Source organism: Haemorhous mexicanus, chromosome 6, assembly GCF_027477595.1.
Source record: "Haemorhous mexicanus isolate bHaeMex1 chromosome 6, bHaeMex1.pri, whole genome shotgun sequence".
Classification (NCBI taxonomy): domain Eukaryota; kingdom Metazoa; phylum Chordata; class Aves; order Passeriformes; family Fringillidae; genus Haemorhous; species Haemorhous mexicanus.
In genome coordinates, this window is record NC_082346.1 from 48419292 (window position 1) to 48437581 (window position 18290).

At 37.9% G+C, this 18290-nt stretch overlaps 1 protein-coding gene across 2 annotated transcripts in view; it reads left to right on the forward strand.

Moving 5' to 3' along the window:
• TTC8 (tetratricopeptide repeat domain 8) overlaps window positions 1-15553 on the forward strand; it is a 40622-nt gene extending 25069 nt beyond the window's left edge. The window contains exons 8-15 of one of the 2 annotated variants that reach the window (XM_059850118.1): window positions 129-214; window positions 2274-2361; window positions 5880-5990; window positions 8500-8639; window positions 9853-10027; window positions 11303-11425; window positions 13242-13325; window positions 14963-15553. In XM_059850118.1, coding sequence (XP_059706101.1) covers window positions 129-214; window positions 2274-2361; window positions 5880-5990; window positions 8500-8639; window positions 9853-10027; window positions 11303-11425; window positions 13242-13325; window positions 14963-15079 — 924 coding nt within the window. In that variant the 3' untranslated portion in view covers window positions 15080-15553. The remainder of the gene's footprint in view (window positions 1-128; window positions 215-2273; window positions 2362-5879; window positions 5991-8499; window positions 8640-9852; window positions 10028-11302; window positions 11426-13241; window positions 13326-14962) is intronic. The other variant, XM_059850120.1, reaches the window with a different exon arrangement.
• The last annotated feature ends 2737 nt before the right edge of the window (window positions 15554-18290 follow it).

Here is an 18290-nt window from a genome sequence, read left to right on the forward strand (position 1 = left end):
TAAACAAAAAGCAGTGCCTCCACCTCAAGCTAATTGGACTTTTGCTCAACATTTTCTCTTTACAAACATCTTTACTGTGTTTTCTTTGTGTAAACATTAATTTTAAGATGATGGGTTTATTTTGGAAGGCTCTAGATTTGGCAGCCCTTGCCACTGAGTACGCACAGTTCAAGGACTGGTGGTGGAAGGTCCAAATTGGAAAGTGCTACTATAGGTAAGCCATTGTTCATTTCTTTTGTGGTGAGTGATTGTGAGTGCAGGACCTGTACTGCTGAGTGTGTTGGGCAATGCTGAACACTGAGAAATAGCTCAGAAAGTGTTTTGTAGGAAAGTGCTGTGCTTATAGTTAAATCTCCTTTAATGTACAAGGAGACCACTGCTTGAGATAAAGGCATCCATAGTGAGTAACTGAATTAGTTGCAATTTCGCCTTTGTTAATAGATTTTAAAGTACTTATTTGAAAAGTTGGTCAATAAATGCAAAGAACTATTGTTAAAACAGACCACATAAAATAAATATTACAGTATTAGTTTGAGAAATAGGCTGTCAATGAGGGCTTCAGATTGATGAAATAATACAGAGTAAAATATTCATTTTAGACACTTTCTGCCAGAATTACATTGCCCAAGAAGTACCAGTTAAAAATATGCTGAGGCCTAAAGCTGGCACCCCATACACAAGCATCAAATCAGAGTAGGATAATGAGAAATATTAGCAATTCTTAAAACAACTACCCATCCTTCTTCCTGGGCTCAACTCCACTCTCTCTTTCTTCTACCTCCTCCCTTCCCAGCAACACAGGGGGACAGGGAATGGAGGTTGCAGTCAGTTTGTCTCTGCTGCTCCTTCCTCCCTGGGGGAAGGACATCTCACACTCTTCCTTCTCCAGCATGAGTCCTCCCCAGGGTCACAAGTCCTGCTAGTAGACCTTCTCCAGTGTGGAGTCATTTCTCCACGGGGCCACAGGTCTTGCCAGGACTATGTTCCAGCATGGGCATCCTGTGGGATCACAGCCCCCTTTGGGCATCCACCTGCTCCAGCATGGGTTCCTTCACAGGCTGCAGGTGGATCTCTGTGTCCTCTTCGTCCTCCATGGTCTGCAGGGCAGGGGCACAGCTGCCTCGCCAGGGTCTTCACCAAGGGTTGCAGAGGAACTTCTGGAGCACCTCCTCCTGCTCCTTCTGCCCTGACCTTGGTGTATGTAGAGCTCTTCCAACAAATTCTTACTCCTCTCTCTGCCTACCATTGTACTGTTTTTTCCTCCTCCTTAAATGTATTGTCCCTGCATGTTACATTATTCCTATGCTGATTATGGAGGCACTACCACTATCGTGGGTGGGCTCAGCCTTGGCCAGCCATGATTCCATCTTGGAGCCCTTTGGTATTGGCTCTGTTGCACATCAGAGACATGTCAGCTTCTCATAGAAGCCATTCCTGAATCTGCCAGCTGCCAAAACCTTCTCATGTAAACCCAACACATGAGCTTAGAGGTCATTCATTACTTTCAGGATTTTTAAGAATCATGTTATACAGCCTAATGCATCCAAGCAGGTACGTGGACTTCCAGGATCCCAAACTACCTTATGTCCCCATTGGCTGTGCTTCTTTTTTTTAGCTGGCTTATTCTGTTTGTGTTTTGTGTTTCTTCAGCAAGTATGTGCTCTTTGGCTAAAGGAAACAAAAAGCAATTTATGTATGAGAAAGTGTACCGTTTTCTGTTGTTAAAATTGCACAGTCCTCTTAATTTGTAGTTATGTAGCTTTTATAGATTAGTGCAAAACATTTGACTGTAATTATGCAAAATAAATGCCTCAGAGATGAAATAGACTCCTGTGATGTTCATTCACAGCAGAGATTATCTGTGTGATCTTTGCCATGGGTGGGGAAATTCTGGTCTGAAACAGTTTGGGTAGAGTTGAGACATTAATTGCTCATTTTCTACTGTCTGTTTTAAGAGCAGGAGGAATTCCTGTGGATACAAGTACTTCATTATTTGCCATTCAGCCATTCCAGAAGGCTGCATGTATAAGAGGGGGCCAAATTTCATGGATTTTTCTTTTTTATAGTTTTGAATGGTTGTTTTGTTATCTTTAAATAATGACATGTTTATGTTTTTGTTAACGTGCACACAAATATGCGGTCATAAAATGTGCTTTCAGGCAGTTCATGTTTGGTTTAGTTTGAACTGCTTCATTACTTAATAAACTTAAAAAAAAATTCTTTAAAAACCCCAGTAAACAAGTACCTTCTATTTGTATCTGTTGTCTCTTTAGGTTGGGATTATATCGTGAAGCTGAAAAGCAATTTAAGTCAGCCCTTAAACAGCAGGACATGGTTGATACCTTCTTGTACTTGGCAAAAGTAAGTCATAGATACATCATTGTGTTTAAAAGTGTGTCGTCTCCGTGCCTGAGGCAATACATGCTAACAGTTGCAGTGGAAGTCGATAGTTTACAAAATTGTTTTAGAGCTCCCAGATTTCAGAAACAAGATTTTAAAAAATGTTCTGTGTTACTGGATTCTTTGTTCTAAATTCCAATGAGGATGAGGTAGCTCAAAAAATTATTGGAGTTCCAGTATGAAGAACAATGTGGCGATATATGGTCTCCTAGGAAACAAATGCAATAAATCTGTAAATAAAGAGCAAAGCTCAAAATCCTAGTTTCACAAGCAAAATCAAAACAAAGTGAGCTTAAAGGAAGCAATCAGAGACCTTGAAACAGGGAATGTTCTGTCAAAATAAAGGCATTAAAAGCTTTAAAAGAACAAGTGGCACAGCTGAGTCTCAGAACTACTTGTTTACCAGGATACACGTTCGATTCAAAACGTTTTCTAAGACATACAAGAAAAGGTGGCCTGTGAGAAACTAAAATTGCATTTTTCTTCATCATGCCCTAGAAGGACATGAAACTAGTTGCTCTTTATCAGTTCCCCTTAAGCTGGTTGTCACAGGCCTGTCCAAAAGTCATCACTGCTAGTGGATAATTCAGATATTCATATGTGCTTTACATTTCCTGAGCAATTTATATTTTGTATTTAAATGATCATCATTGCTATCTAGAGCCATGTCTTCAGTACTGTGTTTGAAGGTCATTGAAGTTTATTAATTTTCCTGTCTCTATCACAAGTCATTCTGCAAAATACATAGGATCACAAAATAGTTTGGGTTGGAAGGGATGCCAAAGATCATCCAGTTCCAATACCCCCTCTCTCCCCCATGGACAGGGGTGCCTTCCACTAGACCAGGTTGCTCAGAGCCCTATCCAACCTGGCCTTGAACACTGTCATGGATGGGGCACCCACAGCTTCTCTGGGCAACCTGTTCCCATGCCTCACTGCGCTCATAGTGAAGAATGTCATCTTAGTATGTAATATAAACATACAAACTTTCAGGTCAAAGCCATTCCCCTTGAGCTGTCACTACATGGCCCTGTAAAAAGTCCCTCCTCAGCTTTCTTGTAGGGTCCTGTCAAGTACTGGAAGGCTGCAATTAGGTGACCCCACATCCTTCTGTTCTCCTGGCTGACTGAACTCTCTCAGCCTTTCCTCCCAGGAGAGGTGTTCCATCCCCTAATCATCTTGCTGGCTCTTCTCTGGACTCGCTCCATGAACTACACAGAATTATTCAATTGGCAGAGTAATTGGATTAACAAACAGTGATTCATTACAGGAGATTTGCATCCCCATACATCAGTACTAGCTCAGGCAGGAGCTGCATTTGAACTTCCACCTCCCACTCTATAGACCAGCTTGCTCAAGTATAAAACATTGCACAGCATAATTTAGTGACTGTCAGTGACAGGCAATAGAGTAAGACACAGAGATATGGCTCAAATTAACAGAATTGAAAAAATCAGGCTTGAGTTAAGCAGCCATTAAAAAATAATAAGATTGCATAAAGTTCTGTGGAAATAAACTGATACTATAACACTAGTTAGTTTTGTTTATAATCATCATTGCAACAGCTATCTGGGTTTTTAATATTTTCTTGAAAGTTATCTCTCCCTTGAAATGTAGTTTACAAAAATATGAAAGACCAAAAGAAGAAAAAAAAAAAGTAAGAATCTTTAAAGCAGTCAGGACCTGCTGTGAAGTTACAAAGTATTTCATGACTAGAAGAGCTAGAAATGGGATATTTTTACAAGAGACAAGCAGGAGACCAAAAAGAGAATGGAGCTATTCTGCTTTTAGCATATAGACCATAATTAGCTGTAGTGCTTCTAAAGAGTAGGTCTCCCCAAAGCAACTGTGAATAGATGGAAATTGCCCCACTTGCTTTTAAATTTCTTTTGCCACTTATTTAGAGAGCAGCTTTACTGTCTACAGAGATGTTAATGTGATATCACACTGGATATGGGAATTACACAGTAGAGTACTGTGGCTGTGTGGTTTTAGCATCTGAAGTGAGTGCATCTTTCGAGTCAGCCTCTAGATAAAGCAATAGATAGAGCAGATTTAAGTCATTAATGCTCAGAAAACATACTTCATAAAGATAAAAATATAAAAAAGGGGCATATCTAGGGGAGTTTCACACTGTCCATTTTTTAAATTGGATGCATCATTCATGGTTAATAATGTAGTTAGTGCAGTTCTAGTCTACTAAGTACCATGCCCTCCAAAACCCTTGCTCTTTTATAGGTTTTCTGAAGAAGACATTAATTTTCTAGCCTAATGCAGGAAATGTGAGTAAATTAGCAGAACGAATATAAAAAATGCCTGTATTTTAACATTTTGCCAATGACCAACTTAGAATGGCAGTCCCTTTCTTGGAAGACACTCACAGTTGTCAGCTCTTTGATAATTAAGAATGTCATTGAGTGGTCATTCTTTGCAAATGTCTACAGCAGTATATATCTATGAGATTGCAAAAAAACAATGTACAGTTGTAATTGTTGGCAGTCAGAAGTCCTTGAAGTTTAAGGGCAAAAGTACAAATTGGAGGTTTCTCAGGTGTTCAGCTAACACTGATATTTGTTTTACATTTCATCACAAAAAGGTTGTATCAGGATAACAGTCACAGATTCTTTCTCTTCTTTAGTAGTGTCAAATATTAGCACTGATTAATATACTATTTCTCCAACAAAATCCTTCTCCACTCAGTGGGACATAGATAAATCATTCTAGCCATCTAGTTTCCCAAAGCATGTGTGCAGGGATTTTCCCTTTGCTGTAGCTGTGTTTACCATACGCCACAGCAGGAGGGCTTTACAGTCGTACTCTCAGACAGCTGCTGAGGTGGTCCCTATCAACACTGGACATGTCCAGTTCCAACTGAATGTCCAGTTCTCACACAATTATCCACATTGCACATTTTCACAATCAACACAGAAGCCAAACTCACAGAGGCAAAACTGCCCTCTTTCCATAGGATTTTTTGTTTGTGACAGGGGAGGTTGGTTGAATAGTAAGGAAACTTGAAAGTGTCACTGCTCTGTGCAGTGCAGTCTTATTCAACTAAGTAAAACATTTTGATATTCCAGCATTATCAACCTGAAGATCCTGTTCTTTCAAGCCAAAACACAAGTTTTTGAAAATACATTAAACAGGGTGATCTTTTTTTTTTAATTCAACATGATGCCTTCACCTCAGTGTCAAACTGTATTATACATGATAATAAATAACAGGATATTTTAAATTAGTAATATTCAAATTAATCATGTATAGGTAAATTTAATTATCATAAGTAGCGTATTTTATCTTCATTACACAGATTTATTCAGTATTAACTCCATTATTTTCCCTGTATTATTCATCATCTCAACTAATGGTTTCCTGTGTAAATGGAAGTGTCATCCCTTTTATTTATCTCCCTTGTTAAACAGCAGAACATGTATAAAAGTCAGACATTTGACATCTATATACACTTTTTATTTGCTTAGGTGTATTTGCGCTTGGATCAGCCAGTAACAGCTTTGAACCTTTTCAAGCAAGGGTTAGAGCGATTTCCTGGAGAAGTGACTCTTATTTGTGGAATTGCCAGAATCTATGAGGTATGCACCCAACTATGCAATCCTTATAGGAGCCAAATGTAGCTGCTTGAGCAAGAAAAGAGGCAATAGTTGAATATAACTAAGGTCATCAAAAACCAACTGTGCTGATTTTCAGTGTCACTAGTGCAAAACAGGTAACTTTCCACAAAGGTAACAAGGTAATGTCAGGGGAGCCCTGCAGGCTTATTTGTTTCAGCAATTAGTCATACCAGTGAGATCCCATTTGCCCTTGGCATGCAGAAGCAAGTCCATATTAAGTTAAGTTGTCCAGATGTTGTCCTTGCTAGTTTATATATATTTCATCATACTAAAACTGCTCAAGTCATCAACCAGCAAAATTAAACAGCAAAATAATTTATTTGTCTGTGTTGTTTTTATCAGCACTATGTGTTGTCATTGGTCTCTTAATGCTCTGAGAGCAGTTAGAATGTGAATGTTTCTTACTTAGGAAGTAAATGTTGTATTAAGTAGGATTAAAGCAGTTTCACCTTAGCATGGTAACCATGTATTTTGTATTTTAAAATTGTGTCTTTTCATGTCAAATGGTGTATTTCATATTGTTTTTGCACTGAAAGTTGGTAAAGTGCTATTCCAGAACAAATATTGAAAACAAAGTAATGTGGTTTTTCTGTGTGTTTGTATTCATGCTTGGCATTCTATCCTGTTCTTGTCATTCTCATCTAACCCCTAAGCCTTAATCCATTTTCATATTAAATCCTTTTTGTCCTTCAGCAAGAAAAAAACAGCTGCATAATTTTTGGAGGCTTTTCTTTCTGAATTGTTGAATAGTTTTTAATATAGATGTTATTCAGCAGAACCATACATAACATTGCATAACCCTTTAAGGAATTATTAAAGAGCAGAATATATTGGACAGGATCTAATTTTGCACTGACACTGGAGTGAAGGATTATAGCTTCATTAGCAAAGATTTGCACTGCAGCATAGGGCTGCTTTCATTATATAGACTCACAGGTGGAATATATGTCTCAGACATCTTAATCAGAGCTTTTCTTCTCAGTCACTAACTTTTGACAGGACGAAGAGTTGTAGAGCATTTTTAGTTAAAAAAACTACGTAATTTTTAAAGAGACTGCTTTACTGCTTTATTACCTTTGCCTTGAATCACAATAAATCCTTTTTTTTTTTTTTTTTGTGGCTGAATACACTGTTGAGGTTATATAAAGGTTTATTCTTTAGTTGTGTCGGGAGCACATTGTATCTACAGCACACAGGTAGAAATTATTCCTGTATAAACACAGAAGCAAGTTTGATCTTCTAATTTTTTTTTTTTTTTTTTTTGTAGGGGATAGGTTCTCAGGGCCTTGCACCCCTCAGAAACAGTGCACTGTCATTTATAGCAGTGAGTCTACCCTAAATCATCTTCCAAGTAGCACACATCCAAGCATATGTTTATATACAATACAGTTCTCTTAAGTGTCATACTCTAGGTAGTACAAGTTTTGGTAAATTCACAATTCCTGTTTTCAAAGGCGCATAATAGATTTTCATATGTAATTATATTCTCATTTGTATTCAGAGCAATTAATGACTTGATTTAAAAAACACTGAAAATAGTTGAGACATTGTCTGGGGAAGTCAGTCTGTTCTGTGTTACCATGCTGGAAACTGTCTGCACAGTTCTAGGAGTTACAAGATATTGTGCAAGAAGGGGCAAATGTCTATTGCACGTGGTGCTGCTCCAGCACGGGTCCCCCAGGTCACAAGGGTCACAAGTCCTGTCAGTGAACCTGATCCAGTGTGGGCTCCTCTCCTCATGGGGCCACAGGTCCTGCCAGGAGCCTGCTCCAGCATGGATTTGCCACAGGCACAGCTGCCTCACCATGGTCTTCACCACAGGCTGCAGGGGAATCTCAGCCCTGGTGCCTGGACCAGCTCCTGCCCCTCCTTCTGCACTGACCTTGGTGTCTGCAGAGTTGTTCCTCTCACATATCCTCACTCCTCTCTTCCTGGTCACAATTACATCTGTGCAAAAACATTCTTTTCCTTTTAAAATATATGTTATCACAGATTTTTAACTACCTTCCCTGATGAGCTCAGCCTTGAGGACAGTGGTGGGTTCATTCCAGAGCCAGCTGACATTGGCTCTGTTGATGTGGAGGAAGTTCTGGAAGCTTCTCACAGAAGCCACCTCTGTAGTCCCCCTTCAACTTCCAAACTCAATACAACAGGCTGTCTCTTTTTCTAAAAAATAAAAACCAAATAAATTTCTTTTTGTAGCTGTGGCATAGAGTTAATTTCAGGTAAAGATATTATTAATAAATCAATCTGCATTCCTCTCATGGATATGTGTGTTGCTTGTGAAGATGCCAGACAGTGGTGTTGAATGGTACGATCAGAGAACTTTAGGTGTATATATAATTAATCTCAGTTGGGTACTCTACAGGGCATAGATAAAGCACTCAGTAGATTAACATTTTCATGAGTTCCACATTAAAAATAGGTGATAAAAAGTAGAAGTAATTGGAATTTTTGTCCAATTGTATAGGAAATGAACAATATCTCCTCGGCTGCAGAGTACTATAAAGAGGTGTTAAAACAAGACAATACTCACGTGGAAGCCATTGCATGCATTGGCAGTAACCATTTTTATTCAGACCAACCTGAGATAGCTCTGCGCTTTTACAGGTATCTGTACTTATGGAGAGGGAGGGAGGGGGAACAGAATATGTGAGAAGGTAATATAAAGGGTTGATCTTTGTAATGCAGGAAAAAAATTAATTAGCAGATTGACATAGGAGTATGAATGAGCATTTGGACAAATATTACCGTAGAATCCGTTTACCAACTTTTGTATCTTTTTATACGGTGATAAGTACATCACTACAAACTTCTAATCATTAGATGAGGAGTATGTAGAAGTATCAACATGGATTATCATTCAACCAATAAACAAGGAAAGTTCTTTCACAGCATGAGGAAGTTTGAGAACAGTGGATCTTACCCTCAACTTCAATTGCATACAGAAGGCACAAGGACTTCCTCTGTAGCCCTTACTCCACCTGGAGTGACCAGGTGTTGTGACCACAAAATCCCTGACTTGGAATGCGGGCTGGGCTTCCTGCGTGTTTTACTGAAAGCAGTGAAAATATAGTGTTAACACTGCTGCTTGGTTTTTATTTCACTACAGTCAGAGTGTAAAGGAGCATGGCATTCCCTCCCTAAGAGCAGATTAAGTCAGCAAGAGCACTATCATCACATTTCTGTTGGACTTGTGCTCTTTGTGCTTTAAGTTCAGAAACTCCCAGTCATGCTGCAGACAGCAGCCCTCTTTTTCCCTGGCCCTCATAGCATTTCTGTTTATTCCTATAAATATGAATAAATAGAACTTTTATAATACATCTCCATTTTAAAAGACACATTAAACAATATCAATGTGAATCAAAATCTGAATTATGCTTGATGTGTAAGATTAATATACATTCACTAAATATACTATTACTAATTAGAGCAGTACTGAAGGATGGGAATCAAGCAAAAATTTGAAGTCTTAAGAATTATATAAAGTAACTGCAACAAACTACAGCTTGATTGATGTGGAGGGATTGGAAAGAGGAAACCCAAAGTCTGGTACATCTCTGCCTTACAGTAAAGTCAGACCATGTAATCCAGTAAAGAAGGCAGAAGTTACTAATTTACACAGGCTTTTGCACAGTTGTTATTCTAATGAAAAATACCTTGCACTGTCCTTCATTAAACTAACAAGTGTAAGACTGTAACACTTGGTTTTTATACCCTCTCAGAATAGGGAGAAAGGAGAGAACTTTGTCTTTTAGAGTAGAACTCCTAATTGAAATTAATATTTAAAAAAACCAAAACCAAATGTTTTCTTTCAATCTAGACGGCTCCTGCAGATGGGTGTTTATAACTGCCAGCTCTTTAACAATCTGGGCCTCTGTTGCTTCTATGCCCAGCAATATGATATGACACTATCTTCATTTGAAAGAGCACTGTTTTTGGCTGAAAATGAGGAGGAGACAGCAGATGTCTGGTACAACCTGGGGCACGTGGCTGTGGTATGAAAAATATTAACCATCTTTCTGAATAAGTAAAATTTATTAAAAATGTAAAAAAATACCTAGGAAAGAGTAATTTCCCTTCTTGGAAATACAAAACCTGATAGTGTACAGGATAAAGTCCAGTACAGATAGAATGTTTATTTGCACTTCAGTGGGAAAGAAGCAGCAAAAGAAAAAACTCTGTACTTTACCGAATGTGGCTTTCTCCTGCTAAAAAATGCTCACTCCCCACTGTCTTTAACCTTCCCATCTTTCTAGAAAGATTGCAACATATACCAGCCCTTGAAGGCCTTGGCTCCAAAACAAGCTAATCTGATTTAAAAAAAAAAAAGAATTCAAGATATTTTTCTAGGAACTGTTATTTGTTTTACATGGAGAATTAGACTGATTCTCTTGTCGTAAAAACACACATTCAGCACCAAGTAGCCAATACTAAAGCACTAAGCAGGCCATAGTTGAGAAGGTATTTTCCTCTGTCTTAAAGGCAGCTATACAAATATTGTGTAGTTGTGTGATAAACTTTGTTAAATTTCTACACAAGTTTTCTTATAGTCTTGCCTATTTTTGCAGATGTTCTGCAAGAAGTTGTGTTGGATTTCTCTTTAGCTACATGCCCAGAATAAGTTTGCTGAATAAAGTTTTTGACATGAGTTTTCTAACATGAGTTGTCTTCAATTGCTGATAATGATTTGAGTAAGACACACAACTGTGTCTTGTACTGCAGCTAGGATAAACACAATAATTAATTCTGCCTTAAAGATTGAAATTTGAACTGATGTGCCTGTATTTTTCAGTGTTTGTCACTTTTGATGTTTAACCTGATGCTGTGTCAGTGTCAGTCTTAACACTACAGTAGTATTACTCAGCTGTTTCATCTGAGGAGTGAATCTTCCTTAACTTAAATATGTGTAAAGACAGAGAAGCAAGATGACTTCCTCTCTGGAGACATCTCAGCTTTTCTTACCTTGCTATAGACAGTGGCAGATAGCATAATCTTTAGATGCCACTTTAATCATCCAAAAGTTAAATTAGTTGAAGTGAATATCACTTGAAACATGGAAGTTTCTGCTAGAGAGAAATTATTCTGTCTAGAGAAAGAATAAGGAAAAAATGAGAGGATCTGGGAAGAAAGCACATGTTTCTGATCAGCATGTTTTTATTGTAATTTGCATTCCATTGTAGTACTTATGGGTGAAAAGATACTCCAAAAACCAAAACAGATGCATGTAGTTTCCAATCTTTTCAGAAATGAAAACAAAGTCTTTCTTTTAGGGCATAGGAGACCTGAATCTGGCTTACCAGTGTTTCAAGCTGACGTTAGTCAACAATAACGACTACGCAGAAGCTTACAACAACCTGGCTGTGCTGGAAATGCGAAAAGGTCACACTGAACAGGTCAGTGCTGAATCCCAGCCTAAGGAGAATGCTTCATTTAGGCATTTTGTATTTAACAAACATGTCATTTCTCTGAGGTGGAGGCATCATGTGAATGTCTAACTTACTTTGGCAGAGAACGTGGATGACTGTTATACGTGTGTCAGTGTAAGCTCTGCATTGTCATGCCATCTCCCATTAAACTGCTGATTCTTTGGCATATCCAAATGAGTCATCAAAGACAAGCAAGGTTTCCAATAACTTTGCAGTTGTTGAGATGTTTGTTTTTTTTTTTTAATTGATACCCAAAGCAAAAGCAAACCCCATGATTTTGAAATCTTCACTTAAAAGACAACTTTGACTGTATATTCAGTTTAGAAATGTAGATAACATACTTTTGTTGGGTGTCAGAAAGAGAAATCAGATTATCTCTTGAAAGCTGGTGCTTTTTAGCAAGGAGATCACATTAGAATTTTGTCAGAAACCAACAGGTTCTTGATAAAGACATTTGCATCAATAAGCTTGGTGGTTTATCTTACCTATTGTGAGTATACTGAGTGTATTTTGCTTAGATATATAATTGACATGCATGGTGGAATAAATGTGACCATTTTTAGACACATGCAGAGAAAATTAAAATGTGTTTTTTGGACAATTTTGGACAGAACTACTGTGGGCTTATTTTACACCTCATGAGAACCAGCTAATTTGATGGATTCATGTATACATCATAGAGCTAAAATAAATAATAAATACCTTTTTTAACTGCAGATTTTCTTAGACAGAAGTTACCTTAATTCAGATAACCTAGCCATTACCATGGAAACACTGAAATGAACCTAGAACTGGATGTTTCCAGTGACAGATAAACTTTGGGTTTAGTTTCAGTTTCATAGCCAATACATTTTTATACTTTTGATTCCCTAGCAGAGCATACCCTCAATTGTGGAAGTTGTGGTTGCTCATAACTATCACTGCATAGTCTTTCCATTAGAATAGCTTCCTGTCTACTTTAGTTTTTAGCTTAAAATTTTCAGTTTTCTTCTTGTATCACATGTATAATTAGAAATTGGGATAATTTTGGCAATAAAGATATGCACAGAAGAATAAAAAGGGGATGATATTTTGCTTATCTTGGATTTTATTTCATAATGTTCTTTCATAAGTACTGTTGCATGTACTCAGATTTTTCAGATGTAGGAAGTTTCAATAAGTTCCTAGCTCAGTCTTGCCACAGTTTATAGTTACTTTTGTTTTAAAACATTTTGGAATTTTCCCCATTAAGTTCTGCATTTTTTTAGTAAAATATTTCACAAGTGGACCTTAATTCTGCATTGGATTTACAGCATGAAGCTATAGACTCTAATACTTAGTTTGTTTTACCTTTTTATGCCTCTATTTTGCTAGTGAGAAAAAAACCCTTAATTTTATTTAGATGTTTGAGTGTGAAAGCTGTCATTTATATGATAAAATTTATGGTTTCAGGGATCCTTAAGATAGAGCTGTCAGAGACAACAGATAAATACAGTGGAGTGTTCTGTAAATACTATGAGTTTTATTTAATTTACGTGATGTATTGTCCTCAGGGTTTGAATTTGAATTGCTTAATTTAGTATGTCCCAATAATTTTTTTTTCTGACTTAACCAAAAGTCTTTATTCATTTCAATGTTATTTGGCTCTGTTATGCCTACACTATTGATGTAACCTTTTTGAAAATGGCTTTCTTAGTAATGACTTAGTAAACATAGGATGATTTCTTTTAAGGATTATGAATTAGATTCTTGTTACTCTCCCTCCCAGATGTCACTATATTATTTTTTTCATTTCTCTGTATAGGCAAGAGCTTTGCTGCAGACTGCTTCATCTTTAGCACCTCACATGTATGAGCCCCATTTCAATGTTGCCATACTCTCAGAGAAGGTAATGCGTTATCCCGTTCTTGTAATCTAAAAATTGAGCCTTGGTGAGGCAGCTGGTTTTTTATTGTTATTACTAAGAATTCCAGATAGATAAGACAAAAGCATACAGAGTGCATAAACTCAAAGAAAATGCTAAATTACATTTGCATTTTAATACCTAGAAGTGTGTCAAAGCAGCCATTCCAATGTTTGCTTTTGAGAAAAAAATGAGGCCAGGTGGCTATGAAGTAATTTTATAATTGTCCAAATGCCTGGAAGATGAACAATTCTATCTACAGTCTTTATAGTCATAAGCTTTTTCAGAATGTGAAGTATAATAATATCATATGATTTACTAGTAATGATAGAAAGAATATCCTTTACTGATAGTATCTTACTGATCTCAAAAGGAAAATCTGTAATTCAGAATTACAACCTCTGATTTTTTTGTGTTAATAATCTATTTCATCCAGAGTGTCTAATAAGACACTGTATTAACAGTGTCCAGCATTCCTGCTAATAAGAGAAACTTGTACAAATTTTTTTCGTTGTTTCTTCACAAGAAAAAAATTGCTTCTTTGCTTGTGCCTACACCTTCATGATTCTGTTATCATTCTGTGTTGTGTGGGCAGCTCCACTCCTACAGATGCTGAAGTACACACATTTAGAAGAGAATAACCCATTAATTTGTAAGTGTATCCTCTCCATTGTGAAACACAAGAGGGTGTTGAATAATTGCATTTTTACTTACTGTTTGGGGAGTAAATCCTAGTCTGCAAATGTCTTGTTACATAGATTGTGCACAAAGGACTCTCACAGGTTATGGGAGAAGACAGCCAGCCACATCAGCCAGGTGTTGGTGCAGCAGGGTAATGCAATCCTTGAATTCAGTGTAAGGCCATGGTTTACAAAACATGACTTCTCTGGCCAGGACTTTGGCTTTTTCTCCTTCAGAGAATTCTTGGCACACTGAAGCTCTGTGTTAAGTGATGCACGAGCAAAAAAGGCCTCCTGGCCGTCCATAGCTCCTCCTTTCCCATTCAGGAGTAATCACTTTTACTAGATGTGTTCCCAAATGTTTGGGTTCTTTTTTGCTGAACCCACTTTCTGAGATGCTTTCCTTTTAATCCTTCCAAAAAATGATGCCTATTTAGGAAAAATTGAAGTTCTCTAAACAGGGAACAATTTCTTATAAAAGCAACAGAGGAGCACCTTTAGTTCTCCAACATTGTTGTGCGTCTCTGTGAGGAAGCAGGAAAGCACAGTTGTTTATTTTACAGGAGCCTGATGGGTTGTGTTTTGCTTGTTTATACAAGAGCACTTCTATGGAGTTTAAAAGCAAAACTTCTATTTTTTATTCCTTCATACTTCAAGCACTGGGCATGGTGTGTACCTTGTCCATTCTCCAAGAAGTTGGGTGAAATGGAATATGTTAAGTTGATGTCTTGAAGCATCCATTAAAATGACATTTCTGTCTTTCTCATCCCTTGATGTAAGTGTGACATAATCCTGCCTCCAAATGTCCTTACTCTGACTGTTCGCTCTTTGGACCAGCTGTGCTTAAAATTTGCAAGCACCAGAAATGTACTGCACAGAATGCAGAGAGTACAAACACTGCAGTGCTTGGATTTTCTAAATCAGTTTGTGTGCTTTTGACAGGTTGGAGATCTTCAGAGAAGTTACACAGCGGCTCAGAAGTCTGAAGAAGCATTTCCAGGCCATGTTGATACACAGCAGCTCATCAAACAGTTAAAGGAGCACTTTGCTATGCTCTGATGAGCAAATCTTTAATTATGTAAGAAGCTAGCCAGAGCAAATGTCCCATACACATTTTGAGAGCACCAGCTCAAAGTAGATGAACTATACTTTATGCATCCTGTGGCAAAGTTTGTGTTACTTTGAGTAGCAAGAAAAGATTGATTTTCAATTTCTTATCATCTTAAAAGATAACACTTATTCAAATGCAGCTAGAAAACTTTGCAGAGATTACAGAAAAGGGGTTTCTTCCTGACATTTATGCAGAAAAAACTTAGTTTTAAACATTCCCATGTGACAGGCTGTGAAGAAACAGAGTAAAAATACTTCCTAACTGGTTTTCAAGCTGGCTTTTGATAGTATACTTTCTAACTGAATGTTAGGTTTTAAAATGAAAATACTTAAAAAGAATTTTAAATACATATGTAAAGCAAAAGTTCTTATATTCATTGTACTGTATGAGTTAAATAAATTCAGTTTGTATGGTTTGTCTCATTTGTGTATGTAAGTTAAATTACATTCTTATTTCCATGAAGATCTGTGTTGGTAGTCTTAACATTTTGAAAGACTCCACAGAATTGGTACAAAATCACATAAATGCATGTGTTCCTCTCTGCCCGGGAGGGAATTTATTCTGGATCTCAGTGAGGGGGAAGGGCATTTAGAAACTTGCAGAATTAAGAACTAATAGTTGAGAACAAGGCATTGATGGGGTGATTATACGTGCTACCACATAAACACTGTTGCTAGATAAATATTTGGATCAATGTAACTACAGGAATACTACTACTAACAACAAATGACGACTTTCTGTCATACTTTGTGTTTTAGCTAAAAGGAATAAATTTGCATGAATTCCAAACCTGACCTTTTAAAAGACCTTTAAGAAATGTGGGATGTTAAGGCAGTCTGAAATGGCACATCCTGAAACAGACCTTTGAAATCTTTTCATGTTTCTCTGATATCTTAAGGGAATAGTTTAGCTTTAGGGGCAACCCTAAACATGCTTATGAACCTTATGTCTTTTTTTTTAGTATTTGTTATTTCTCCACCCTCATCTTCGACGGTTGTAGCTGGTGAAGGTGGATGCTGGGAGCTTAGAGAAGTGTGCCCACAGGTTCCCCCACAGAGCATTCTGTAGGGGACAGAAACACTCATTAATTGCTGTCACATGGTGTGAAGTGCAAAAGCATTATTGGCTGAATAGATGCAGCATCTTTTATGGAATTTTATTTTGTCCATTTTCATTTAATATTATGGTAAATTCATCGCAATCTATTTAAAAGGGAATCTTAGTTACCAGTAATTCTCATTAGTTAAGATTTTACTTGCTGCCAAAATGCAAGAATTTAGAGGAAAGTTCCATCCTTTGATCTGTGGTATTTATGTCTTTCCAGCTGTCATTACTAAACTTAGAGAGGTACCAGGAAAGAAAATTGTCTTAGCAGTTTAAACACAACTGTTGGGAATTTTTGACTGTCATATTATTAACTCAAAGTAATTTTCAAACTGCATAGTAAATAAGCCTATTTCTATATGAACTGGAACAGAAATGAGTAATGCAACTCTGGTTTTTAATCCATCGTGGCTGCTTGGTAGTTTCTCATAGGTACTTATAAGATGGCACTTACTGTGTTCACTGCTCAGGTTAATGATCTGAGTAACTGTCTTCTAGCAAACAGTGCCCCTTACAACATGGATCCAAATTCATCATTCTTATTGGGGAATGTATGAAGATCCTAGGGGAAAAGGATTTTGTGTGTTAAGGAATCCTTCACACAATATGCTTGTGCAAGTCAGATGTTAAAAAAACTTCACCTTTAGCCCCCCCACCCCCCACCAAAAAAAATTACAAAGGTCTAAACGAGGATTAAAACCTTTTTAGTTCCCTACTCTGCAGCTTCTGAAAGCCATTCCAAGTTTATCTTAGGTGGTGTATTTTGATTGCCCTAAAAGGCAGCAGCAATTTGCTTTGTTGATCTTTCCTGCCCCAAAGCAAGGGTCTGACAGTATATTTTTCACAATTAGCACGGTACAAATGAAATCAAATGTGGTAATGAGTGCAGCAGCGCAGTGCAACAACAGATGAATCAGCAGGCCGTTCATGCTGGAAGAATCTTTCGATTTCATTGTGTGTTAATTCGGTGTGAGCCGCAGCAAACAGATGAACCGGCAGCCCCGGGGGCAAAGCGCCTGCGGTTCACCGGGGGCGGCAGCGCACAGCGCAACGCACCGGAGCCCTGCTCATCCCTGCAGCAGCCTCCTGGCGAGCGCAGTGACCTCAGCATTGCAAGCAGCATTCCTGGAACACAGAAACCATTTTTCCTCCAACCTGTAGCACAGCTCCATGTATGTCTGGCCAGCATTTACAAAGCCTCTTCAGAGTAGAGAAGAGAATACAGTTTAAAAAATACACAATTTTTTTTTAATCTACAGTGCTGCCTGGAAGGAAGCTCTTCCACAGCAAAGCTGCCTGGAAGGAAGCTCGAAGCAGATGTCTGGGGGTCTTGAAGTTTCTGTGTCCCTGCAGGAAAGGTCTGTATAGTTTATGGCTGTTGCCATCAGTTTTATCCTTCTTCATGACCATCCCTCTTGCTGGGGTCTTTCTAATAGATGATTCCAATTAAAGAGTGATAATGTAGGGTTAGGTTATTAAAGGAGTTTGATACTTCTGCCAGATGTTATAGCCACAGCTGTTATAGTCACAAAACCGTGGCTGAAATTAATCACAATTCACACTTAAGGGTGTGCATGGTTTTGGTTGCAAAAAGCAGCTTCAGAAGTTGTACAGGACAGAGACAGTTTGCCATTAGGTGCCAGTTCAGTCAGTGTATGGCTGGATAATTATCCAATTTTGTTATTGCTCCTGCTGGTGGGTTTTTTCTTTGATTGCTTCCTGTCTTTGTAGGCTAGAGGGAGAGATTTTTGGGTCATTCAGTCTTATCTCTGGTATGACATAAGTCAAGCTTTTTAAGCTAGGAGCTTCTTCTAATGAACTTATTTTGTACTTGTGTAGCCATTTCCTACTGGATCAGCATGAGGTTTTGTGAAAGATTTTGTATTTAGTAGCTCTCACTACCTACCACATGTTTCTCTTCTTTCTGATGGATGCTTTCAAGCTCATTTATGTCTTTCCAGGCTTAACACACCCTCAATCATTGGGTACTCAGAGTGGGTCACAGATTAGTACTGTACTGCTATCCCACCATCAGGGGGAACAAGAGAGCACTTG